The sequence below is a fragment of the Cyprinodon variegatus genome, unplaced genomic scaffold (assembly GCF_000732505.1).
Source record: "Cyprinodon variegatus isolate N-32 unplaced genomic scaffold, C_variegatus-1.0 Scaffold1996, whole genome shotgun sequence".
NCBI classification, from domain to species: Eukaryota; Metazoa; Chordata; class Actinopteri; order Cyprinodontiformes; family Cyprinodontidae; genus Cyprinodon; species Cyprinodon variegatus.
In genome coordinates this window covers 4850-32739 of record NW_015152449.1, presented here as the reverse complement: position 1 = coordinate 32739, position 27890 = coordinate 4850, and the positions used below count along the sequence as shown (strand labels likewise).

General features: G+C 40.1%; 2 protein-coding genes across 2 annotated transcripts; one reads left to right on the top strand and one right to left on the bottom strand.

The window, feature by feature from the left end:
* On the top strand, positions 1-9058 carry LOC107104992 (glutathione S-transferase theta-1-like). Its single transcript, XM_015405108.1, has 5 exons — positions 1-189; positions 682-769; positions 3307-3457; positions 6953-7129; positions 8850-9058. Exons 1-5 carry the CDS (start codon positions 84-86, stop codon positions 9048-9050), a joined length of 723 nt encoding a protein of 240 aa, XP_015260594.1. The 5' UTR covers positions 1-83; the 3' UTR covers positions 9051-9058.
* Positions 9059-13175: 4117 nt separating this feature from the next.
* LOC107104991 (P2X purinoceptor 4-like) lies at positions 13176-27339 on the bottom strand. The gene is made up of 12 exons (XM_015405107.1): positions 27197-27339; positions 27035-27106; positions 26578-26650; positions 26009-26105; positions 24191-24271; positions 22345-22480; positions 20021-20157; positions 19772-19862; positions 18334-18399; positions 18013-18117; positions 17839-17946; positions 13176-14590 (listed from the first exon to the last, which is right to left on the bottom strand). The coding sequence occupies exons 1-12, from the start codon at positions 27335-27337 to the stop codon at positions 14102-14104; spliced, it is 1596 nt and encodes a 531-aa protein (XP_015260593.1). The 5' UTR covers positions 27338-27339; the 3' UTR covers positions 13176-14101.
* Between the last annotated feature and the right edge of the window lie 551 nt (positions 27340-27890).

Here is a 27890-nt window from a genome sequence, read left to right as displayed (position 1 = left end):
CACTTGGGGATAACAGGCGCGGTAGGGAAGGAGCATTGAGCACACTGAGGGGAACATTGTGGACACAAAGCAACCGCAGCATCATGGAGCTCTACCTGGACCTGCTTTCCCCACCATGCCGTGCTGTCTATCTGTTTGCAGAAGCTCTGAAAATCCCTTATGAGTTTAAGTCGGTCAACCTTTTTCAAGGTAAGATAAACGAGTTAGAAAGAAATGCTCATGTTGCATATTAAACCTCAAACTGAAGACATGAACCCAGACAGAAAACAACCTACAGACTTACTGGTGTGTAAACATTATTTGCTGCATGTGTGTACTTCCTCATCTGGACAGCAGATTAACTTTGTGCTACATAACTTGGAGTTAATGAACCTTTTCTGAACTAACTTATAGAAACCTCTGGGGAGCTTTCAGTTTATATTTTTACATTTCACCCAGAAAGGTATTCAGTCCAACACAGTAAGCTGTGGAGTACGGTTACATTAACCCCTACCTCTCCAACTTTAAACACATTTCCAGGCAGGTAAAATAATGTTATTCTAATCAGACATGTTGAGTCTGACACTAACGATTATATTCACATGTAGCCTACGTTTAACAGATTATTTTTCTTTTTTAGCGAGGAGATTATTCTGATGTAAATCCAAGAGCTCTGTGGTTTGATTTGTGTTTCTACTTCAGGACAGCAGTACACCAAGGAGTTTGGAGAACTTAGCATCATCAGGAAGGTTCCTGTTCTGAAGGACGGCAGCTTCGTTCTCACAGAAAGGTAGAAGCGATGGTGCAGCACTTTGTTCTCTAAAGGTCTCGTCAGTCTCTGTTTAATAGCCTACCGATTAAAATGTCAGAGAATAATCTGAGAAATTATTGATCTACAAAGCATTTTGAGTGCACGGCATCAGATTCAACAAATGTTCTTAAATTCAGCACATGATTGTAAATGATACTGGTAGAGCTGATGCAGTCAACCTTTGTGTAGGCTAAGTTAGCGAGCGTTTGGAAGATATGTAAATCTCCATAATTAACTCCCCAATAATTTAATATCAGGGTACGACTTCCAGGGCTTGTCAGACGGTGTTCATTCACACAAATGGCTTTAAAGAAGAAGAAGAGAGACTTTACCAGTTTGGAGATCGAGGGTCAGCTGACTGAGAGCTAAGCAGCAAAGTTAAAGGACCAGTAAAAAACCAAGCAGTGAAATTAGGGAAGCTGTAAATGACGTGGTTGAACTATTACAAAAGTAAAGATGAAATAAAATGAAAAATAAATGATATCAAAAACATGTCTAGCAAAAGCAAGACAGTCAATGAAAACTACTGATGGGGGCAAGAAGTTCAACATATGATGTAAATGCTTAATATGAGATCAACATCAACCAATAAGACAAAACATTCTGCTAAATCTCCTTTTAATGCACAGGCACACATGAACTATACATCTTCAGACCACGTCTGTCATCCCTTCATCTCACATACATCACATCAACAAAATGATGTTAACAGTGAAACTCTAACTTGATGAATTCAGACAGACCCAAACATCCACATTTAGAGTAAAAACAAAGCCAAGGAGCTGCAAAGGAGTTCAATGATTTCATGTGTTTCCATTAGAGGAGCTTTGCTGAACTTTTAATCCATTTTCTTTTCCAGTTGTCATTTCAATAGTAGCTTGATCTCGGACTGTTTTGTCTTTTGATGAAATGACAAATTTAACCATAGTCCCCTGGAAACGGACATGCTAACTGCAGGTTTAGTTTTGTTGGCCAATATAAATGTAATTTATAATTGCAGAAATGGATATTTTATATTAATGTAGCCTAGTAAAATAAAATGAAATAGCTTCTAAGAAACAATAAAAGTAGTAATTTAGTGAAAAACTCGGTTTGACAACTGACTGATTACGCAAGATGCTCTATACGTCAAGTCTGTCGCAGTCTAAAACTTGGCTTGTACCTGAAAGACGATTACAAAAAGCAAAAAAATGGTGAATGCAGCACTTTCTCCTCAGTTGCTTGCATGAACAATTTAAGAATTAATTTGTTCGTATAAATGATTCTTTCATGGAGCCCATTGTGCTGCTTGTAGCCTTTAACCTAAAACCCAGAACCTCATGTTTGTTCACCCATCAAGCAGGTATTTAGCGCTTTATGTCTTTGAAAGCCAGCTCACTGATTTAGTTCATGAACCACCTCCCTCACAAAGACCCATGGAGCTAAGCTAAAGGCATCTGTTTCAAACAGTATACTGCCTAAAGTATTTGCTCACCTGCCTCAGGTGAATCACATTTGAGCTAACTGTAAGTGATATCGCATTCCTAATAGGGGTTCAGTATGACGTCAGTCCACCCTTTGCATCAACTCCTCTGGGAAGGCTGCTAATAAAGTATCAGCCATGGCCCTTCCCAGTCAAACGACAGCCGAATGGCAGCCCTCTTCCCTGCAGCTCCCAGCAAATTTCCCTTCAACTTCCAGCCACTGGAGTGACCCCTCCTTCTTCTGGGCGTGCATATTTTTTTTACTCCAACTCCACCCTTTAACTGAATTACAGGTTCTGACCAGCAGATAATGCTTCTCTTTAGCTCTTAATGTCCAGGAATCTTTTAAAATTTTAGTACAAAGAGTAATTGTAGGGGACCAGCCAAGGACCCATCAAGGAAAGTGGGAAAATTTGGAATGGCTGCTACTGTAAGCTTAAGGAGTGTGTTTATGGGGATTTTTGACCATTCTTCCAGAAGCATGTTGGACAAGAAGCCCTGACTCTCAGACTGAGCTGTAATTCATCCCAAATTAGTTATATTGGGTGGAGGTCAGGATTCTGTGCAGACCAGTCGAGTTCATCCACATCAGACTCTGCCAGCCATGTCTTTATGGACATTGCTTTGTGCTCTGGTGCACAGTCATGTTGGAAGAGGAAGGAGGCAGCTCCAATCTGTTCCCATAATGTTAGAAGCATGGAAATGTCCTCACAGTGTATGAATAGAAGCAAACTCTTCCTGCACAGAGAAGGATAGTAAAAACACTTGCCTTCTGAAGGAAATTTATTATGAGTACTTCTGTTGGATCAGATATTATGTTACAAAAAGTACAGTTACTCCTACTTCAATAAAATTCCAGGCTGCTCTACCAGAGTCTGATCCAACATTGTTTGAACCTTAGTGGATGAAAAAAGGACAAACTTTCTCCTTTCCAGGTCTTTTTTTCCAGAGAATAGATTTTCTTTTTTAACGTTTTTAAGTCTCAGTGAAAATTGCTGACATGAGGATATCATCATCCTTTTCTCTAAATCATTGGCTCTGTTTGTGTTGCAGCATTGCCATCCTACAGTACCTGGCGCAGAAATGCTCCGTGGCAGACCACTGGTTTCCAGCTGACCTGCAGCAGCGAGCACGTCTTAGTGAATACTTGTCCTGGCAGCACTTGAACCTTCGATTTCACTGCTCAAAGGTCTTCCTGCTCAGGGTTGGTGTCCCAGATAGACTCCATGCTGCAGCCTCAGTTGATTTAATCTCTTTTAATCAGTTAAGATGTTTGGTTTGCCTTGAAGTAATGTGTTGAATAGGATCATATATGACTGTTATTTGACACATTTGTCTAAACACAGTGTTGTCACTAAATGAAAGTTCAAATTATGTGCTAATATGAATGAAACAACGTAGCCAGGTCACATCATGGCAAGAAATTTAACAGCATGAGAACTTATTATCCAGGAAAGGCTAAAACAATTAATTTGGATCACGTTGACTGATCATTAGGAATTGGTTAATGAACTCAAGAATTCAGGGGGAAAAAAATCCTCCGTCTGGATACTAATGTGGCTTGCTATCCAATGACCAACGAAGAGAAAGTGAGTAAAGAACACCACACGAAAAATGTCAAGAGGCGTTGGACGAATAAACATTTTTGAAAACGGCACAGAGGACTGGACAAAACACGTGGAGCGAGTTGAAACAGTACTGTCGGGCTAACAAAGAAGAGGATGAGAGGAAAGTTGTTGTGTTACTGGGCGTAATGGAGCGAAAAGGTATAATTTGTTGCGCACCTCAGAGGTTCTCCACAAACATTTCTAACCGATGCCACTGGTCATAGCCGGACGATTCAGATTTCATAAGCAGAATCAGTTAAAAGGAGAGTCGGCGCACTGTCAGTTCGGGGAGGGGCTGTCAGATTCGCCGAAAGACCGTTCATCTGCGACCTGCATAATGAAAGCACACAGAAAGGACTCCTTACAGAGGATAATGTTGTGATACTTTAAGATGTTTATTACCCATCCTGGTAGGGGTGCTAAATATGTTATTTGATTAGATGTTATTCGGACTGTCATATATTGTTTAGGAACACACACCCTACTAGCTGTGTGTTAGAACAACAAACAAAAGTGTGAATCGAGCTCTAATCGTGGTCAACAGATAATTCTGCACATACATTGAATAAATTCACCACAACCTTCTTTTCAAAATATAAGTTTATTAACAAAACTCATTCAGCTCCAAGTCAAACATGTTTCAGTTAAAAAACTCTTGACTAAAACAAGTAAAACTCAACTAAACTAAACTACTATGTGCAAAGAGGAAGGAGAACATGATTAAAAACCATATTACAGTTTAAGATGGATTATTTTGTTAGAAAACCAAAGTTTATCTGGAAGAATTTTTGGATATGATCAAATTAGCTTTTCACTAATTTAGAGCGATTTGAATGTTTTCAGACCAATTCACAATGCAAATCCATGACGTGAGTAAAACATTTGTCATGGTTTTGGTTCTGTTGTCCTTTACTTTGCTCCATGTTTCCTAGTTTTATTAGTTTAATTCCTATTTTGTTGTAGTTTCTAGATTTATGTTAGTTCTCAGGTTTTTCTGTTGTTTTCCTCTGTTACCCTCTTGTGTGTTTTCCTTTCCCCTTGGCTCCCTCGTTGTCTCCTCTCACACCTGCTCCTTGTCAGCTCGTTAGTACGGAGCCCCTCTGATGACATGGTCAAAAAAAAAATGTTTAATTGTGGCCACGAAGTAGTATTTCGTGCGCACGAAATACTACTTCGTGGCCACGCAATAAGTTTAACGTGCGCACGAAAATAAAAATAATATTAATATCATTCCTGGACAACTGGGTAAGCAAATCAAGCGCGCCTTAGACCTTAGAGAAGGCGCGCTCGATTTGCTTACCCAGTTGTCCAGTAATGATATTAATATTATTAATAAGTATTTCGTGCGCACGTTATACTTGTTGCGTGGCCACGAAGTAGTATTTCGTGCGCACGAAATACTACTTCGTGGCCACAATTAAAAATTTTTTTGACCATGTCATCAGAGGGGCTCCGTACGTTATCCCTGCCTTTGTCTCAGTCAGCTACATATACTCTCCCTCTGCTGTCACTCCTTGTTGGTTCCTGGTTGTTGCTGTTCCTGTCGTCACTGTTGTCCTCTCACCTTGTCTCTCCCTGGCTCCTTGTGCGTGTTTTCCCCTGATGTCTCCATGGTTCTGGTCTGTGTTACATTTTAGTTGGACTTTTGGATTTTGCCTCTGTTATTAGTGTCTACATTAAACTACAAGAAATCACCTCAGCCTCTCTGCCTCTACATTTGGGTCCTCTAAACCACAACCAAGACATGACAACTTTATTTGGCCAAATAATGTTTTATTTTAAATGATTTACTTAATCAGGAACCAATAACCTTTAGTTAAATTATTCTTTACCCTCTTAATAGCTAGCAGCGAATAGACATGAGGATTCCACTAAATGACTCTTGGTCATACTTGGTAATGGAAATGTAATGAGCATTTGAGAAAACACATGAACACTAATGTTACATCAGTGTTTAAAGCCTTAGTGAAATAAAGCTTCAACAACAGCTCAAACATATTACTGTAGCATAGCATAGCATGCAGTCCATCCTATTAACTTTATGTTATTCTGTCTTTACTCATCAGTAAACCTGAAATGATCAAAATAATCAAAAACATATTGTTTAACTAGAGTTTGTCCCTAACTGTGCCAGACCTTATACCTCTGTTCTTGTCCATTTTGGAAAGTTTGAGTTTTCATCCATCAGCAGCTTAGCAAGGCATTTCTCACAGCAAAGGGGGGTTACTTTGTTCCATGTGGCCCACACTAAGAGGACAGCTTCTTCAGGAGACCTTCCCCTCCAGACCAGCTCTGGAAGTTCAGAAACTCAGAGAAATGCTTTGCAAGAATTATATTTTGCAGCATTTTGGTTCTGAAATGTCAACCATCATGACTTATCCTTGGTCATTCTGGAGATCTGAGCCTTTGGGCCTGGCACCAAGGTTTTGTCCTCTTCCGATGCGAAGTTAAGATGAAACAGGGGCTTTGGTTCTCAATGTCCAAGATTATTATCATGGTTTATGGCACAACATTGTAAACCACGTCGTTAAAGGATATTTTAGAGCAATATTTATTATACACAAAGCATATGAGAAAAAAAAAAAAAAAACATTCCCCAACATCCCCCTGGAAAAAAAACCCAATTACAATAATGATGGTTCCTCTATTTCCAAAAGATTAGCCCAAATTGTTTTAGTATTATATAGTTCAGAAAATACAAATTCAAATGTATGATTCAATGTAAAATTGTCGGGTATGCAAATAAAGATTATTTCAGGACACTCCAGGAGACCAGCTGCAACTATAATTCACCCCTGACACCATATCCATGTTTTCAATATATTCCATAAAAGGACCCCAAATATTCTGAAATAGGGATAATTTTCCTTTAATAATCAAAGTAATATTTTCCATTGGCAAGGTTGTGGATATTTCCTTAATCCAATTACTGAATTTTGGTTTACTGGTACTATTGCATGAGAGTGAGTGACTCTTTTCTTATATTAGCAAATAACCAAAGTTCAGAATAACTAAGTATAAGTATAAGAAGCCGGAGTATAAGAAACTGCTGTTCTTACCTGAGTTTTATCAATGTTTTTTTTTTTTGGCAGGCTTTGCATCCATTTGTCATGGGCTCTGAGGTCCCAAAGGAGAAGATGGACGCTGCTATGGAGGATATGAAGCAGTCCCTGGACTTTCTGGAGGAAAAGTTCCTCCAGAACAAGCAGTTTATCAATGGGAGTAAGATCTCTCTGGCCGATCTGGTGGCCATAGTGGAGATGATGCAGGTAATTTAAACCTTAAACCTTGTTTTCTGTTTACATTTAGAAATAAATGACACTGTACTGTTACACAGTACATACTGCTTATATGAACACAGGCAGCAGCGCTTAAAACATTGTAGTATGTACGCAAGCCCCACTGATGGCGCTCTAAGACAAACGCAGCCAGATGCAACCAATGCTGATACTTGTAGTATTAATCAGTTATTTCTAGATATGAACCAGTCTGTGTTCCCGTCATATACAAATGCAAATTATATTCAATCTTTTTTTTTTGTCTGTTTTATGTATACGTTTTGTAATATTTTAATTTGTAGAATCATAGCAGAAAAACATAATTTTTAGGTCAGCAACTGAAACATTAATCTCCTTAAAGGAGATTCGTATGGACCTTAAAGGTGCTATTTTTATATCACTACACAGGTTTTGACATTAATTCTGCGATATTTGTTATAAAACAGTCTAAGTCTAAGTGCTGCTCCAAAAATGCTCCAAGTACAAAAAATCGAGAGAATATCACAGTATACAGCATTGTTAGCACTCTGAAAGGATTGTTAAAATGGAAAAGGAATGCTTAATTATCTGAAGGACCTGGTTTTGTGTCAAATTTCGATTAGGAAAATAAATAGATTAGAAAAAAAGCAACCGGACACTCTGTGGCGTCCAAGCCAGTACAGCAAACTATGTTTGTATCACATCACCGCAGATTCTTTAATCATCAATCCTGCTCCCACACCATTAGTTGGATTCAATGTACCAAAGTTGCAACGGCTTGTTTTCTCTGTTTTATCGCTTTGATAAAGTGCCTGATGGCAATAAAGCTGATACAAAGTGTTGTTTATTTTTTTAGGAAATATTTTATTTCATAAAACAACGAACCTTAGCTAGTTGCAGAGTTCAGTACAGCCGCATCTCCAGAAGGATTTCCATATCTTTTATTGTCTGGGCTCCAGAACAACAAGAACCAAAATGGATAACAGTGAGTTACCGCACAGCTTGAAGCCCACCGGAGCCATTAGCCAAACCAAGTAATAATCACATCCGAAGGGCAATGTTTCCAGCCCAGGCAGAAAAAAGAATCCAGTGCTTGGATCACTCGCTGCGGTCAGGTTAGCGAGGAACCGCCTCCCTGTCCAGGCACAGCAGTGCTGCACAGCCTGCTATGCAGAACTGCCAGCACCACACACAGGGCTCCAGCACTGACCGCCAGCCTTCATGCCCCGCCGCAGCAGCATGCTCCGAACAGAACTCAGCCACCACAAAACCAGTCAGAGTCCAGGTTAGACTCTGGTTTAAACTAATTAAATGATAGCATCTGAAAAATGTCCTGAAAGATAATGAACTTCCATCAGCTCTGCATAAGATCAAAGAACATTTAGCAGCGGTGATTAAACCAGCGAGAATTGATAAAACCACTAAGACTCTTATTGCTTTGCATTTGTCCTCGTTAAAGGATAAAAACTCAGTCACAAAGGTAATTAAATATTGACTCGCTGTGTAAAATGATTACTTCCTGACTAAACTGACATCATGGCATCCCTCAGTCAGTCACATGACCGAATGAGGAATGCTTTTCTGCAATACTATCAAATTAAAAACTATAAGCGTGTGTCTTATATTTGAACTTTAAGATATTTCTAAGTTTTCTATTTTAAGTGAAAAATAAATGTGATGATTGGATCATGGGCTGAAATATTGCTTTTTTACATTCTGATGTTGTTTTCAGCCTCTGGCAGTGGGCGTGGATGGTTTCAAAGATCGACCGAAGCTGTTGGGCTGGAGAGACCGAGTGAAGAAGGAGCTGGGAGAAAAGCTGTTCAACCAAGCTCACGAGGCCGTCCTGAACTCCAGCGACATGCAGCAGAAGTTGCAGAACAACAGCGAGATGCAAAAGCTCAAATCCTCACTTTCAAAATATTTCCGCTGAAGGCATGGAAATGTTAGGTTGTCCCAGTAGAACTCCTCAAACCATCTGTCCTGTGTAAGGATGGGAAGAACTAAAGCATCATCTGAGGGATTGGAAATAACCGTTTACTGGATCAATAAAAATGTGAGAAAAATTATACAATTTCCTAAATGATTTTTTTTGTTACAATCCAAAAAAAGGAGTTTTTAATATTATTTTCAATTCAATTCCGTTTATTTATATAGCGCCAATTCACAACACATGTCATCTCAAGGCTCTTTACAGTTCACCAGGTCATACAGTCAAATTGATTCAAAGTTTTCTATCTAAGGAAAACCAGTTGATTGCAGCGACTCATTGACTTGAGTGCAATCCTTACATATAGCATGCTTGTAGCGACAGTGGAGAGGAAAAACTCCCTTTTAACAGGAAGAAAAGTCCCGCAGAACCAGGCTCAGTGTGAGTGGCCATCTGCTGAGGCCTGCTGGGGTTCAAAGAGACAGAAGTAGAGATACAAAAAGCAGCTGTAAAATGTCCAGGAAACACACAGCCAGTCAGACGAGCTCCGAGCCAACTCCCATGTCCGAGGATGACGAGAGCACATCCAGCCAATATAAACATTTGATATTTGGCAAAATATTAACTGGGGGAAAAAGGGGACTTTGGACATGGTTGTCATCTGACCATGTCAGAAACTGCTAACCTACTGAGATTTTCATGTACAACCATCTCTATGGTTTACAGATGATGGTCTGAAAAAGAGAAAAGAACCAGTGAGGAGCAAATGGCTCGTTGATGCTATAGATCAGCATGACCAGACTGGTTTGTGGTAATAGGAGGGCATTGGTAACTAAAATAATCACTCGTTATAAACAAGGTATGGAATAAAGCATCTTTGAAGGCACAACATATCAATCCTTGCGTCTGATGTCTTGCAGCAGCAAGAGACCTTATCGGGTGCCACTGCTGTCAGACAACAACATGAAACTGAGGCTACAGTTTGCACAAGCACAATGTCATGATCTCAGGGCGGATGTCTGGTCTAATTACTTATTTCAACCACCTGCTTATCTATGCTCAGTTCTCATTACCTATCATCTGATCCACCTGCTTCAGTCTTTATTTAACCAGCCTTCAGACCAGTGATTAGTGGCAGATTAGTTCGAGAATGTGGGGAGAAGTTCTCTAGCTTACTGCTCTTTCTAATTGCCTGATGCTGACCCGTTCTGCCTCCCGACCTTTGAGCCTGCCTGTCTCCATTCTGATCCGTTTGCTTGACCCGTCTTCGGACTCCTGCTGGTCTTTGGACTCCTGCCAGATCTCTGCCTATCTGTGAATCAAACCTGGAACTATTTTACTGTTTCACTGTACCTGTTTAACCAGGCTAACTTGAAGAACTTGTGCATCCTCATGTTTATCAACCTGTGGACTTTGCAACTCAGGGTGAAAACGCTTTAGACCTGGTTTACTCTAATATCAAAAATGCATTCAGAGCAGCTCCCCCGCCCCCACCTCAGGTAGTCAGCCTCACAAAGAACATCACCACCCGAGCAAACCAATGACCCTGGATGACTAGGGAGGTTAGAAAATCTCTAAAAGAACAGAACTCAGCTTTTAAGTCTGGTGATAAAGAGGCACTGAGAACAGCACGTGTCAACTTAAACCATACCATCAGATCAGCGATTCAGAACCACAGGCAGAAGATCCAGGATATTTTCCATGATGCCAGCCACACCGGCAGGATGTGAAAAGGCATACAGGTGATCAGAGATTACAGAGAGATCAGAGCTTAGCCAAGCCAGTCCCAGCTCTCTGGGAGCTTGTTTTTACCACAGATTTATCAGCTGCTCCTGCTTCCTCTCGGCAGGAAGTCATCCTGCAAACTGGATTTGTTCGGTCCTTCTGTCTCTGGAAGGTCCAACTGAGCTTCTAACTGAGCTGGGGTTCCAAACAGGAAGTTTGGACCCACTTTCCCCAAGAGGTACTTTGAGCTTCACACCAAGCAAAGGTTTCTTCTGCATTACAGCCCGTTCCAAGAACTGCAGGAAATCTGAGTGGCAGTCAGCTTCTCCATTCACCTAGGAACAACCGCAGTCTGAGTAACCCAGTTCACCCATCACCAAACAGGACAATCTCTGGTACAATCCTCACAGTCCGGATTCCATAAAGGACACCCTTCCCTGGAGAGTGAGTCTGCAAACTTTTCCTCCAATTCTAAACCTAAGATTCAAATTTCCCACTGAGCCTGAACTAACCGCAGTGTCTTCCCCTCACCTTCCAGTTCCAGTTGAGCAGTGTTCAGAGCAACACTCGACTCATTTCATTCTACTCTGAGAAGTACTTCAGTCATCACCATACTCTTAATAAACCTGTTAAACTTTCCCCTGGTGTCTCTGTTTGGTCTTCTGCATCTTGGGGTCAGACCTTAGATAAAAAGTCATGACAATCCAGGCCTTTGGCGACCCTGGTATGGCGTTCCCACTTAGAAATAATCAGGACTTCTGTGACCCTTGTATTCCACTCACATTTTCACAAACGTTTTGGATAATTCACCACATATAAGCCCCTCAAAGATAAGGGTCATCCAGGCTCCATCAGGAAAACTCCAGTGCTGTTTCGGTATCATGGCACATGAAGGCTGCAAGCTAACTTCACACATAGGATGAGACGACCTTTTTGACCCCGTTAGCAATCGTAGTTGGTGATAGTCACTTTTTCATCCAAGACCATATCCACCCACGCCTTCTGGAGGAGGCAGAACAGGTACTTTTTGATTGCGGTTTTGTCCAGGCAGATCACCAGACCAATACATGGGCAGTCCCCCTGACTGATCTCCAACCACTTCTCTAGTCAGCCAAACTCGTCTTCCTTAAAGTAGATCTGAGCCATGCCGAAAGCCATTTTCGTTTTATGGTTCCATAAATTTACAAGGTAGCGGTCTTCCAGTCCGGGACTTTGCATCATGGACCTCGCACGCAGTCATGTTTGTTTGGACCCCAGGCCTCTGGCCGTATATGCTTAAGACCCAGAAAAAGGGACAATCTTGGAGCTAGTATTAGTAGTCATAGAAGGTCTTTAGGAGCGCCCCTGCACTCCAAAAGACCTGTCTCCACAGCAGAAGGATTTTGCTCTGACCTTTCTTGTACAGAGCCTCACTGTTGTGAGTGCAGTCTAGTTTGTTATTCAGATGAACACCTAGGTACTTAGATACAAGGTAACACCAAAAACGAAAATAATAAAATAATAGAAAAGACAGATGAAAGTAGGAAAATAAAGGGAGCTGCTGAAACAGGCTGCCTGCTCCTCATTGGTGCAAGTAGAACACTGAGTTGAGTTCTATCAAAAGGGATAGGAAACTTTCCTATGTGGTGCAAATATGTTTTCAGCTGTGATGCAGAGTCTCAATTTCTGACTTGATTAGAGTTTTAACAGTTCAACAGTCTTATGGCGGAGTGAAAAAAAGCTTTTGCACAACCTGCTGGTTCCTGCAGCGGATGCTGCAAAGCCTCTTTCCAGAGGGCAGCAGGGAGCACAGACCATGGTGGGGGTGTGAGGGGTCGCTGATGTTGTTACCGGCTGGGATGAAATGTCTTTAATGTAGGGAAGATGAGCCCCGATGATCTTCTCTGCAGTTCTTACTACTCTCCTCACCTTCTTCCAATCTGAGGCGCTGCAGCCTCCACACCACACTGAGACAGCTGGTCAGGACGCTCTCTCTATGGTGCTTCTGTAGAAGGTGGTTAGGATGGATGGGGGAAGGTGGGCTCTCCTCATTCAAGTACATGCGCTTCTTTGCCCTTTTGACCAGTTAGGTGATGTTTACAGGCCAGCTGAGGGTTTCTGTGATGTGCACCCCCAGGAATTTGGTGCTGCTGACCACCTCTACAGCTGAGCTGTTGATGACCGGTGGAGCATGGTTAGGCCGGTTCTTCCTGAAGTCGACGATGAGCTCCTTCGTCTTCTCTATGTTCAGGATCAGGCTGTTAGCTTTGTACCAGTCCACCAGCTTCTCCACCTCCTCCTGCTCCTTCTGGTGTTAGGTAAGGTTGGAAGTAACCATTGTAATAGTGAGACATCCATTACTGTGGATTGTTTGGTACCGAGAAAAACAGAAACTTTTTTTTAGAGTATTTTATTTTTCTTCTTCAATGGTATTTATACAAAGTTCTTTACAAATAAGAGACATTACAAGCCTGCAATTTCCAATTTTGTCTGAGTCTCATTTATTTCACCTCTTCTGTGCTTCTGTGAACCTTCAGGCCCACCATATATGTTCCCATACATACAATTTTGCCACGGCAAAACCTGCTTTCAGATCTTTAAAGTAACAACCATCTTACATACAAAGTAAAACAAAACACTGTTCTGACCAGGTTTGTCCATCCCTAGATCTCAAGAGCCCCTTTGTGCCCTCATGATCAAAATATTTGAGCAACATCTTCAAAATTTAGAATTGAGATAGTGGACTCTTAGAAATGCAGATGAAATAAATTACTTCAGAAAGCAGCTGATCTGGAAACTGTAACCTCAAACATCTCCTTTATCAAACCAAGAGATTTCACTCTCACTGCCAGATCCAGCATTTAAATGAAAGGGTTTTTAAGACAGAAATCTGGATTTGCAGTACAGTGGTTTTCCAATTTATGACAAACACTATAGCCGTCATTCATCAACATTGTCCTTTTATTATATCTTCATTTTGCAGTAGCTTTTTTTTTTTCCTTTTCAAGGGTGCTCCTGGCTAACATAGGCTGCTGGATTCAAACTCACAACTCCACAGTTTCAAGGCAACTAATCTTTCTAGCAAGCCACAGTCTCCCACAAGGCTTTAAGCCCTAATTTTACCTCAATAAGACAGGATTTGTAAACAATGTTAAAAAGACAAAAAATATATATACTTTTATGGAACTGAAAAACTGAAGGATTATTGGTTTAGTAAAGTTTTTATAGTTTTTTTCTGCAAACTTAATGAAACTATGCATCTTCTCTTTTTAATTTCCCAGTGTTGCAAAAAAAGACAGGCTTTTAGCAGATCTTTCACTTAGAGGGACTTTGACTTTCGCTGTATTATTTTAAGGCGCAATGGAGACCATCCTCATGGGTGTGAAGCCACGGTACCGTCCGTCTTGACTTGGATACTCCTCCCTGATCCTACTCACACAGCAGCTGGGGATAACTGGATGGGTGTCATCAGGTGGGACCCCAAATCTCCAGCTGATGTATTGTTTGTAGGCACAATGACGCAGGGCGGCACTCTGAGCCCCACCAACAGGGGGAGACAAAGGATCCTGGTATAGGAGGATGGCCTGCAGCAATGAACGGCCTAACACCAGCTGTTTAAACGGAAGAGACGAGGTGATGCAGGTCCCTTCACTCCGCCTGCAGCACAGCTGTTCATGGGGGACAGTAGAGGGAATGCAGCAGCCACATTGACACCAGCCTGGACGGCGCAGTTTCTGGTCGGGGTCTGGTTTCTGGCCCACAGGAACCTGAGCATTATGGTCCATATGGACATCCGGCTGTAAGCCACAGAGAACGGCTCCAAGGTGGCCTGAGTCCTCCTATTGGGAGAAACAAAATGGTTTAGGAAATCTGCAGTTTCAGAAGAAATAATCCTGAGATTTTTATTACCAAATCAGAATTGAAGTGGCTGATGAGGGCAGGAAAGTAGCATCAGGTAAATGCAGGTGAAATGCTCAGGAACTTTTTAACTTTTTTTTTTTTTGGTGCTTTTATGTGAAAATATGCAGTTCAGTCATATGCTGATAAAATAAAGCCTTTCTTTACCGCTTAATGTAAAATGCTGGGCTCCTCTTCAGGTACACAAGATTATTTTATTCATCCAATGTTTTCCAGTTTGGACGGTGAGTGGATTTAAAGAGTTTAACAATAAATTATAATGTGAGCTTCACCTCAAAAGGAATCCTCACACCTCTACTTTATTTCATTTAGTCTAAATCAGACATTTTTAATAATAATAATAATAATACATTTAATTTATAATGCACTTTTCACCAAAAAGGCCTCAAAGTGCTACAAAAAAGCATTTAAAAAAGCAATACATAGAGATAAAACAAATAAAATAATATAAAATAATAAAAGCTGTTTTAAAAGAGAAAAAAAGAAACATCTAAGGGGGACCAAAAGTTTTGCTAAAAAGAAATGTTTTAGGGCCTTTTTTAAAACACTCAGTGGACTGAGGTGCCCTCAAGGTGTCAGGGAGGGAATTCCACAGACGTGGGGCAGCAGCACAAAATGCTCTATCTCCCATTGTCCTGAGTCTGGTTCTGGGAGTGTGGAGCAGGTTTGAGTGAGTAGAGCGAAGGGAGCGGGACGTGTTCTGTGGCTTGATAAGTTCTTTGAGGTAGGGGGGGGCATGTCCATGGATGCATTGATGTGTGAGGAGGGAGACCTTGTATTCTATCCTGGTGGGGATGGGAAGCCAGTGTAGTGAATGGAGAACGCGGGTAATGTGCTCATGTTTCCATTTTTTTAGTCATGTCTGGTTTCTTTCCTCATAGAAAGATAAAACTATTTGGATCAGAAACAGTCACTACAAACCAGAGAACATCGAGTCGGTTTATCCATCAGCTGGCTTGGGGTCGTAAAGCGAAACGTTAATACAGAAAACAGATGCTGTGCTCTGGGCCAGTCTTTTGAGAGTTCCTTGGTACTTTCAGGTCAAACAGGTCATTCACAGAGCAGACAAATTGTGGCCCAAATCTGACTTTTTCTGCCGTAAAGTGAGGCAGGTGAAATTGTTCCGGACTGTGTAATAATCCCATATAATCTGACTTTTTCAAATCCAATCTGTATAAGGTTTTAAGTCCGATACGTTTTGGATCATTTGAAATGTGACTACAGTTTTGCCCATTTTGGAATAAGTAAGAGGATGATGTTCCTCTGCTGACAGCGTAGAACTAAAAATAATTACAACAAACATGGAGCATGATATAGACCGAGGTCTACAGTGGAGGGACAACAAAACTTTGGAGTTATTAAACATTTGGGTGCACATCCAAAAGAAAGTTGAGGGGTCATATATTATATATGTTATATATATATAAACACCCACGTATTTCTCCCAGGTCATATCACTGCTACTGATGCTTCAAAAGCTATAGTTAATAAATTAGCTCTCTTTCTTCTCAGTCTCCTTTCTCGCATCGTCTGCTATATCATTCGGCTACTTCCACTGCTTAACAGCTTTAAATCCATCCATAGATGCTGGCTTCTGAAATGTGTTATCATTTCTCTGTGCATGTGGGTCACTTCTGCTCTGAGCGTTGTTTGATATGAATTGTTATTGTTTTCCTGCACACTGGTCACTTCAGGGACACTATTACCCAATTTACACTACGCTTGAAAAACCTCAGTAACCGAGATAACTTATTGTGTGTAAATGGAAAGCAAACTGAACTGAAGCGAGCTAGACACAACCCGGACCCCGCTAACTGCAGACCGGTTCCAGAGGTGGGCTCGGCTCGGCTTTTCGCTGGCTCGGATCTCTGATAACAAGAGTGAATGAGCAGAACACGTCATCTCCGTCTGGCTGCACATCCCAATTCACACTCCGTTCCAGTAGTAGGCGGTAATGCCCCTCTGGAAGTTGCTTGCCAACCAACACAAAACAGAAGAACAACAACTATAAACTAATCTTCTCCATGCAACATTTTAAATATTGGCTTCAGAAGCAAACACCGAAGTACAGCAATAATAATCAAGCATAACTTTCTGAATGTGACAGGCGCCGCCATTTTGATTTGCTTGATTCCCTCCTTCTTCGTCTTCTTGTGTTTTATGGCGGTTGGCAAACAACTTTTGGTGCATTACTGCCACCAACTGCTTGATTCCCTCCTTTAATACTGGCAGTAATACCGCAGATCGTCACTAGGAGGCGAGGAGTCGAGGAACCGAGAGAGCGTGATGTGTAAATGGTCGTCAGAACCGAGCTCGGCCTGGTTAACTGATCCGAGCTCGGACCGGTCTCGGCATGGATTGGTTTTTCAAGGGTAGTGTAAATGGGGTATATGGCTATGTTCACACTGCAGGTCTTGAGGGTCAATTCAAATTTCTTCAGATTTTTTCTGCGGCTGTTCACATGACCATATCTAATTGGAAATGAGCATCAAGGCCTGCAATGTGAATTTGTGACAATAACAGAGCTATAGCTAATAAGTGAGAGGTCGTTTGACAATTATCCAAGAGTTTCATGGTTAATAAAAAATGCATCCCATTTTGTTTTTCAGTATGTTTACCACATTCCAAAAAATAAAAATCTCTCAGCTAATTTAACACACATAACTAGAACAGTCATCTTCACTACATATTACCACCAAAATAATAACATTGTTTTAATTTTCGCCTCAATCTGAAAGACAGTCAGCCAATCAGGGAAAGCAGTGCTTGACAACCAGTCTATAACTCTGCGTTTTTATAAACTTTTAGGTCATAAAATCAAAGAACATTTACCGTAAATTGTGTTTAAAAAGGGTTTATACTAAACAGTGATCAGAAATCCTGGCATGGAATGTAAAAAGCACATAGAATAAATACAGTCTTCATCATGTTTTTAACATCATTCTATCGATTTGACATTTTTGAAATTTTCTTTGCCGCTGATTTTGTGCGATTTTAGACCCTTAAAACATCCGTATACATTTCTGATCATGATTGGATTAATTTAGCTGAGGAATAAAAAGTACTAAAGGGATTATATTACGTAATAATCTAAATTTCTAGAAGTGATTCATGCAGGTCTGAACCTGCCCTGCTATGATATCTTACTGAACTACTGAGCATGGGTTACCTTGATTGGCTGAACACACATCGGTTTTAGGTCTTGGAGACTTTTCTTGCGTGATCTCTTCACCAGCCGAAGCTTCTTTTCATCAACAAATGACACGCAGAGGATGCACTGCAACACAGAGTCAGTTGGAGTAGATGGACTTCTCTTACTAAAGTCACCGGGTCAGATCGTCACCTGCTGTGTGTCTTGAACTGATTCCACTTTCTTCTCAGAGTAGTTCTGTCCAACCTCTGCAGAATAGCAACTGGTTTCCAGTAGCCAGTCGATAAAAACCGTTGTCTGAGGATATAAAAAAAACAACTGCAATGGTGTACAGTATAACCTTAGTAAATACTGACCCTTTCGTAAAATCTAGAGTTGGAAAAATGATTTACAAGCGTTTTTCTAGACATGTCTAAAACATTACTGATCAGTGATTGACGTGTTTCATATCCGTTACTATCTGTTGTTGCCATCAATGAATGTGTTTAGCAGTGAATGTGTGTGATTTCTCACCAGAGCATAGTATGACAGAGTTGAACCAATGTAGATGATGAGCTGAATGAAGCTGAACTTCCCTGCCTGAAACAAAACAAACCGTTAGGTTTCATTTCACTGTCACCCAAAGCTTTAGAAACAGAAAGCTCAGGAGTTCCTCAAGGCGGAAACGTCGGCACCCATCATTTTACAGACAAAGTACGTCTTCTAATGGATCTGACTGTAATATAACCAACCCACTATTGGCAGAAATTAAAAGTTGATATTTGCAGTTGAATTTCTGATTTTTTTTTAATCAAAATTGCAAAGTATATTTTTGTTGTACCTGTTTAATAATAATGAGACAATAAAACAGAAATTCAGTCTAATTTTGTAAAACATAAGAGTGTTTCATAGGTTCGGCTGGAGAAAAAATAAATAAAAAATAAATTAATAATATTGCCTTGTTTAGCCATGTTTAATAAACAATAGTCTACTTTTCACTCTACATTTTACACAGTAAAATTTGTTTGTTTTTATATTTGCCTATATCTTTTCTTTAAAGTCTTTCAATCAGTGCTTATACCCAAACAAATTTTATCTGTATAAACAAACAATTTTATGCCATCCTTTAATTGACAGTAAGTGCCGCATAAAATCATTCCTGGGGTGCGTGTTGTTCCAAGGTTGCGCTTTGGATACCCTCGTGCATATTTAGGAATTCAGAGTCTAAAGATAACATATACACACAAGTATTCAACAGAGCAACATTTCCAATAGTTCAAAATGTTTTGCTAGAAATGTAACAGAATCTGAGGAAATCTTCATTAATTCAGCGACACATTAAATCCTTTTCCCTGACAGGATACATTTTAGTCATACAATTTGAAAAAGCTGACCTGTATGAAAGGTCGGAGACATTATTCAGATTAAAACTCAGTTGAAGACTGTATACCTGAATGCACTGCACCTCTTTGCCTTTCAGTTCACATTTTTAAAAGACGCTATGAATCCCAGACAATGAGCTGGATTGTTTTTCACTCAACCATGTGATGGTTAATAAAAACACTACTTAGTAATCTGATAAAGAAAATATACTTGAAGAATAATACATTCGAACATATCAGAAAAAATCTGCTTGATAAAGATTAAATTGTTTCTGCTATTGACTTTTTTTTGCACTTGAATGAAAGAACAGACTGGATAAAAAAACATTGAAATGAGGAGGTAAAAGAGACATTTAGCCAATGGAACAAGACAATTTACATTTAAAATAAGAAAACACAATTATTTTGCCTTATTTCCAGTGCATTTTATCTAAATATCTTATTTTAAGTTTAAAAATACTCATTACATTGGCAAATCATCTCATTTACCTCCTCAAATTAAGGGTAAATACACTTAATTTAAGACATTTTTCATATTTCTAGATCGTTTTTCCAGTGCAGGAGCAACAATAAATTTTTATTGAACCAACCTGTCCAAACACCATGACATCAAATCTGATTCCAAAAGCTTTGTAGAGCGTTCGCTCCTCAACGCCATTCACCATGTTGTACTTTGCAAACCTGATGAGAGTAGATGGGTTAAGGAATCGTGTTCATTTACATTAAACCTGACAGATTTCATATTCCTTAGCTGATGCTCCTCAGATGGATCCTGCTAAGTTCAAATGAGCTATTTTCATGGTTTCCATGTTGACCAGGTGTGAATTCATGATCTTTACCTGAAGTTGAGGCCTGGGTACAGAGTCTTGTTGTTTTCTTTCTCATCGAGCCGCCTAAAGGAATATGTAGGGAGGCAGCGCTGCATGAGCCGGTCCAGGTTACAGTCCCATTTGATCTGTATGCCGATGACGCCCCCCTGTGATCAATGGGGGAAAGAATCTCAGATTATTCAAATATGAACATTTTGCCTTGGGGGCTGTCCTCTATGATTAGGAGCAATATTTATGGTTCTTTAGCGTATTTTCAGAGAAAAATAAGGGGTTTATCCCCCCCCCCAAGTCATTTTTGCACTATGTCATTCACTAATTTATGAAAATCTTTCTTTTTTAAATAAATATTTAGTTTACAAATTAAATATTTAGTTTGTTAAATGAATATTTAGCTCCAAACTAAATACTAAACCGAATACTATTTGGTTTGGTATTTTGCAATGAAGATAACTGAAATGTTTTGTTTTCACCTAAACTGTAGGCTTTGTTCACAGATACCTTCTTTTTCCTGATTTTTAAAACATATTTCCCAATTACAAAGACTGCAATTATCTGTAAAGCAGGGGTCTTAAATATTCTCCTGGCCAAGGACCCCCAAACTGTTGGTGAGATGGAGCGGTTACCCCCTAATTATATATATTGTATGAAATTGTGTTATTATCAAACTGGTCCTATAGTCACTCTATAACAGATGGATTCATATAATGAAAGTAATTTCTCCCTGGGATTATTAAAGTATTTCTGATTCTGATTCCTGGTTGATGGGACAGGTGTTGTGAATGAAACGGTTCCCAGCTTGAAAGATCTCCTGTGTGTCACTGAATGTGTGCATTGATGACTGGAAGACATCTTCTGCCTCCATTTATCTGTTTACTGCAGTGTGTTTAATTCATGTCAATGCGTATTTGAAGACATTTCAATTAGTGGAAAAATTGCAGGGGGAATATAAAAAAAAAAAAAAGAAAGTCTAATCAACCAAAACTTTCGCGACCCCCGTACAGTACCTCCATGGACCCCCTGTTGAAGACCTCCACTTTAAAGATAACAGATCAGATAAATCTTTCAATGTAACTATTTTCAAATTATATTTATCAGCGTAAAAAAAGAAAAAAATAGCTGATTCTTAATTGAGGGAAAGATCAAATATAAGGTAAAATCAGACCAATAGCATGTTGCAGTGGGGAGACATTATGACCGAGATACTAGATAAGGAGTATTGGAGAAATATGGTGGAGCTGCTGGCCAAACATGACGTCCAAGATGTCTATAGATGGATTAGAATATATCTGGGTTTGGACAGGATGCCAGTGGGACCACTGATGGAGAACAGAAGTTGGGAGACAAACTAAACTGTTACTTTAATGGACTATCGTGAAGACTACAGCGCCTCATTCTAAGCCATCTCTGCACCGTAGTGAACCAAACAGAGACCCCAGTGCGGTTTATGTATCAGCCCAACATTGGAACGACACTGCTGCAGACGAGAGTCATGAACTCTGACCTCTCCTTAGCTTTCAACACCAATAGACTGGCACTGCTGCAGGAAGAGTTGGAACAAAACCAGAGAGGACAAACATCCTACTGCCTGGACCCCTGATATCTCACTGACCAATCAAGTCTGTCCTCCAGAAGTGGTAGAAGTGAGAGCCCTCAAAACATTGTCCTTTCTATTTTACTCTTCCCGCTTCAGACAGCGGACTTCACCCACATCTTTGATAGCTCTCCTCTTCAAAAAGTCTCTGATGACTCAGCCAAACTCGGTTGTGTGTTTGAGGAAAAAAGAGGCAGTACCGGACGGCATCCTCGACTTTGTGGATTGGTGTGAGTGCAACCAACCACGCCTAAAGGGCAACAAGAGTACGGTGATTTACTTTAGGAGAAGACCACCACCTCCTCCACCAGTCCACATTTAATTCTATTTAAAGGGCAAACCTATATATAGATGTCTTCATGCCTTCCTATTTTAATTTCTCTTGCACCTTTCTCAACCTTTGCAGCCAGTCTGCCGTTTTGACAATGAATTTCTCCTTGCAAGACAAATAAAGTATACCTTATACTGATGTAGGAAATCATAATAAAGAGATTACAACACAGTATAGCCCAACTTTAAACATACAATGACACTGCCATTTGTCAGCGAAAGCTGAAGATGGTGTCTTCCTGTTTTTTATGTCTACCATTAGTTTCATTTCTCCCTGATGACAAAAAAGGGGCCCAAAAAGGAAAAAGTAAGAAATGCCAGGCTCGACAGTCACACCATCCAACTAAAAATGTTCAAAACATATTTTTAAGCCACAAAGAGAGGAAGGACGGTTTAAGCAGAACATCCCTACCTCCACGGCCATGTCGGAGAACTTCTCCCCGGCCTCTCGAACCATATCTCCGAGTCTGAAGATGGGGCAGAGAGAGTCATTCCCTCTGTGGCAGCTCCTCAGATACGCATCGTTCATCTGGGGAAGGATGTTCCGACTGGGAAACAGATTCTAGAGTCAGTGGATCTAAATGCCAGAAGAAACTGACCTTCATGAAAAAACTTGGTAGAAAATAAACTTTTAAACCAATGTACTTTTCAAGGCTCATGTACAGTCATATGAAAATGTTTGGGCACCCCCATTTCTCTTTATTTTCATTTCTAAATATTTGGTTGTTTGTGACAGAAATTTCATTTTGATATATCTAATAACTGATGGAAACAGTAACACTTCAATATTGAATTGAGGTTTATTGGACTAACTAAAAATATGCAGTACGCATTAAAACAAAATTTTACAGGCGCAAAAATAGAGGAACCTCAGCAAAAAAGAGACATTCATATTTAGCAGATCCTCCTTTTGCAAAAACAACTGCCATTTCTCTTTGCAAAACAATTTCAGTTCAGTTAAGTTTGATGGTCGCCGAGCATGGACAGCCTGCTTCAAATCATCCCACAGATGTTTAAAGGATATTAAGGTCTGGAGATTGGGATGGCCATTCCAGAGCATTGTAGTTGAATGCCTGAGTAGATTTGGAGCGCTGCTTTAGATCATTGTTTTGCTGAAATATCCAACCTGGCATAACTTCTACTTCGTAACTGATTCTTGAACATTATTTTCAAGAATCTGCTGATATCGAGTGGAATCCATGCGACCCTTAACTTTGACAAGATTCCCAGTGCCAGCATTGGCAACGCAGCCCCAAACTTGACAGTGGGTAGAAAGTGTTTTTCTTCGAACACTTTTTTTTTTTGGCGCCATTCATAACACCTTTTTTATGACCAAACAACTCAATCTTTGTCTTATCAGTCCACATGACCTTATACCAAAATAAAGCTGCATTGTCCAAATGTGCTTTTGCATACCTCAAGCGATTCTGTAAGCGGCATGCTTGCAGAAAAAGGCTTCTGTCGCATCACTCTCCTATACAGCTTCTCCTGGTGCAAAGTGCGCTGAATTGTTGAAGATGCAAGATGAACCTGCAGGTCTTTGGAGGTTATCTGTGGGTTGTCCTTGACCATTCTCCCCATTCTTCTTTTCTTCCTCTCTGATATTTGTCTTGACCTGCCACTCCTGGACTTAACTAGAACTGTCCCTGTGGTCTTCCATTTCCTTACTATGTTCCTTACAGTGGAAACTGACAGTTTAAATCTCCAAAACAACTTTTTGTATCCTTCCGTTGAACGACTCTGTTGAACAATCTTTGTTTTCAGATCATGTGAAAGTTGTTTTGAGGTGCACATGATGAATCTTCAGAGGAGAGTCAAACAGGAGAACAACTTGCAACCAGCCACCTTAAATACATTTTCTCATGATTGGATACACCTGGCTATGAAGTTCAAATCTTAATGAACTTACAAAACCAATTTTGTGTTTAAGTAAGTCAGTGAAAAGTAGTTCATGGTATTCAAATCAATAAAATGATTTGGGTACCCATATTTTTGCATCTTTCAAGTTTTGTTTTAATGCATGTTGCAGATTTTCTGTTAGTCCAATAAACCTCAATTCAATACTGAAATATTACTGTGTCCATCAATTATTAGATATATCAAGCTGAAATAGCTGTTGCAAACACTCAAATATTTAGAAATAAAAATAATCAAGATTAATAAGGATGCCCAAACTTTTTCATACTCCTGTAGCTTCTAATTTATTAAAGCAGATCAAAAAAAGTTAAGGAAAAACACATTTTCAGGAGGACTCTAACCGGATGAAGCTGAAGGCTGGAAATCTGATGTTGTTCTTGATGAGGACGGTGAAGTTCTCAGCTGCTGCCAGCAGAGCAGGCCTACATTTGAGGAAATCATTTTTATTACATTAAACTGTGAAAAAAGTCTTACATAAAAACTGACATAGCCTTGATTTTTTTTTTTCAAATCAAACTAATCCTGTTATTTCATAGAAGTTTGGACAGATCTACAGGAGGGCAACTACTATATTCATGTCCTTAAAATACTTGCAATTACTAATCACTTGTTTGTCTGAAAGCCTCAACAGTCCAAAAACAGGACTCATAGGTTAATTGGCTTCTCTTAAATGTGATTGTGTGTTTGAATGGTTGTTTGTCTCCGTGTTGCCCTGCGATTGACCGGCGACCTGCCCAGTAGACACCTGGAGAAGGGCAGCAGCACCCAGACCTTTTCCATCCCCACATGTAACGGCTTTTGATCCGTCACCATTCAAGCCATTTTTGCTTCGAGTCCCTTTAAAGGAATAGTACACCCAAAACATGATTAGCCTTCATTTTCTACTCACCCCCATGCTGAACAACACTCTGGAGTACTTTTTTGATATCTCAAATGCATCTGGAGACCTGGGAGGCTTCTTGCTGTCTGCTGACATTCAAATAATGGAGGTCTATGGTGCCCGAGACAGAAAGGTCCATAAAAGTCCACAAAAAACGTGTCAATATTCCTCCATACTGCTCGTCCAATGTATTCCAAGTGTCCTGAGTGGGTAGCATCCAGAATTTACTCAAAACGAAGTCATTTAGAATGTTTTTAGAGCATAAACAGTAGTGTATAGGATTTCCTGAAAGCGCGCACATGCGCGATCATGACGCTACGGAAGCCGGCAGACCAAACCAGATGAAAGTGCGCATTCAGCGTCTGCTCTGCCGATAATGCAAGCGTAGAAGAAGAAATGTGCTGTTTACCTGTGCAAAGAAAGAAACAACGAAAGAAAAATGTCTGAGGACTTCAGTGTTGAGGAAGAGGGTGAGTTCTTTGCCGAGCTGAATGCGCTGGTTTGGTCTGCCGGCTTCCGTAGCGTCGGGATCGCGCATGTGCGCACTTTCAGGAAATCCTATACACTACTGTTTATGCTCTAAAAACATTCTAAATGACTTCGTTTCGAGTAAATTCTGGATGCTACCCACTCAGGACACTTGGAATACATTGGACGAGCAGTATGGAGGAATATTGACACGTTTTTTGTGGACTTTTATGGACCTTTCTGCCTCGGGCGCCATAGACCTCCATTATTTGAATGTCAGCAGACAGCAAGAAGCCTCCCAGATCTCCAGATGCATTTGAGATATCAAAAAAGTACTCCAGAGTGTTGTTCAGCATGGGGGTGAGTAGAAAATGAAGGCTAATCATGTTTTGGGTGTACTATTCCTTTAAGATGAAACCTTGTTATTTCCAAACATTTTCTGAAATTATTATAGTGCAGTTGTACATACAATTTTGGTTTTAGTTGACCGAAAAACCCACCTAGAGCAGTTATTATATCAAAATTGTAAAAAGATACGTAAACATCTTGCTTTTAAGATAAAAAAAAAATATCGTCTTTAAGTAACCTTCGGCTATCTGATTATTAATCGATTAAAAGAAAAAAATAATCGACAGATTAATTGATTTGCAAAATAATTGTTAGTTTCAGCTCTATGAACAACCACTGTCTACACAGCATGTACAGTAGAAAAACACAAAGAAAATACTGAGTAAAGGGCTTTTTCAGTTTAAAAGGTTCAAATAGATTCAGTTTCCTCATATCAAGTGTATAGAAATAAACACTCTGTGACCTTGGAGGGGTGGTCTGGGCTTCAATCGGACACCATGCAAAAACTTCACAGGTTTTCTTCATTACGTCAAACTTGACGCAGGATCCCGTCTGAACCCCTGCAGAGAAAAAAAAAGTCCTGGGTTTGTTGTTTTATGGTCGAGTCCAGCAGCTGACTGCAGAGTTACAGCCGAGCAGAAGAAACACAGCCATGAGAAATTCCTCTCCTCCTCTAAAGTCATTAACAAAAGATGGTGGAGCAGAAGCTGTGTGAGGGTAGGAGTGGTCATCTGCTGCAGAGGTTCCCAAACTTTTCAGCATCTAACCAACAAAAACGGTACAGAGTCGACACATGACCCAAACTATTGGTTATTGAATTTTGTTAAAATTTTGTTAAAAAATCTATTAAAAAAAGTCCTTCCAAGTTAATCATGAACTATTTCTAGCAGCAGATAAATGTCTGTGTGACTTTCTGGAGCAGCTGTAGCATGCCTACATCTTTGTGAATAAATGCCAGACGGTGCAACACAGAGGCTGCATCACCTTTTTATACATGACCTGCAGCAGGTGAGGTAAAATCAGTCAGTTTACCGTGGCTCTGCTGGCCCCAGGCTCCTGTTTCACAGTCCTTGTCGGAGCGGCACTGTCTGCCCGTGGAAGGAACCTGAGAGACAAGCACGTTTAGCACCACGGATTCGGCTTATTATGGTGTTGAGTCCTTTGAACACTATGAGCTTTAAATCAAACAAACTTTAAGATGTGAGTGATATTGAAACCACTGAACTATTTCCCACACAAAAAGAAACAAGGCAAACACATCATTGAATGGTAAGAACCTGATCTCCATACAGGAGGACTGGAAGTCTTAATATGCTCCTGGTCAGCAGATTTATATAAAACCTTATCATATACTGTATATATATATATAATTTCAGCTTGTTTTGTTTTCTTTGCATCCGCTTCCCGATTAAGCAAAGGCTTGAAAAGCACCACAGGTACAATATTCATTCCAAATAAGGTAAATACATATAAATTAAAAATAAAGTACCTCTGGGCATTTTCCCTGCTTCTGATTCTTTGTCACAATAACATTTGTCACCACAAAGAAGGAGTTTTTGTCCTAAAGAAAAAGGAAGAAATAAAGGTCTTTGGACAGCTGTTCACTGATGAATATGGAAGAATCTTCAAATCCAAGAAAACAAACTCCCACCTGAACAGGCCCGCTGTAGTCCACCACGTCCCACACTATGTCACCGACCCCGGGTACGGGTGTCTGTGCCACACCCTTCACTTTGGTGGTGACGGAGCTCACAACCTGGTCGAACTCCTGGTACTTCCTGTTCCACAGCATCATGATACTGTGCAATATAAACAAATGAGGAATATTACTTTATCAAGCCCTTTCTGACATTCCACACCACAAAATAAGCATTAAATGCACATTTTGTTTGTGCTGATATCGTATCAGATCAATACTCAAAGCCATAGATCCTTTTATAGGAGAGAAATGCTAAGCAGATAAGCTCAGCTTCAAAGTATTTGAGATCAAAAAGAACGCATACAGTCAGGGCCGTAACTATCATTGAGGACATCAAGGTCATTTCTTCTGTATTTTTTTTATTATTTATTATTTTGTGATATATAACCTAAAAATATATTACAGAGCAACTGACTGTAGGATGATGATCTAGTTTTATATTTGTAGAGCTACTGTCAGATTAACGTATACATGCTGCACTTCATCATCAACATGCACTGTCGCTATGGTAACTGCCAAACACAGGCTACAGAAGCTGTTATTGAGTCCGTCAGTCATGGCAGTCATTGGAAGAGGAGCACATCAAGGTATGAAAGAAGAAGGAGAGCAGTTTAAGTTGTAGATGACTGTGAGAAAAACATGCATT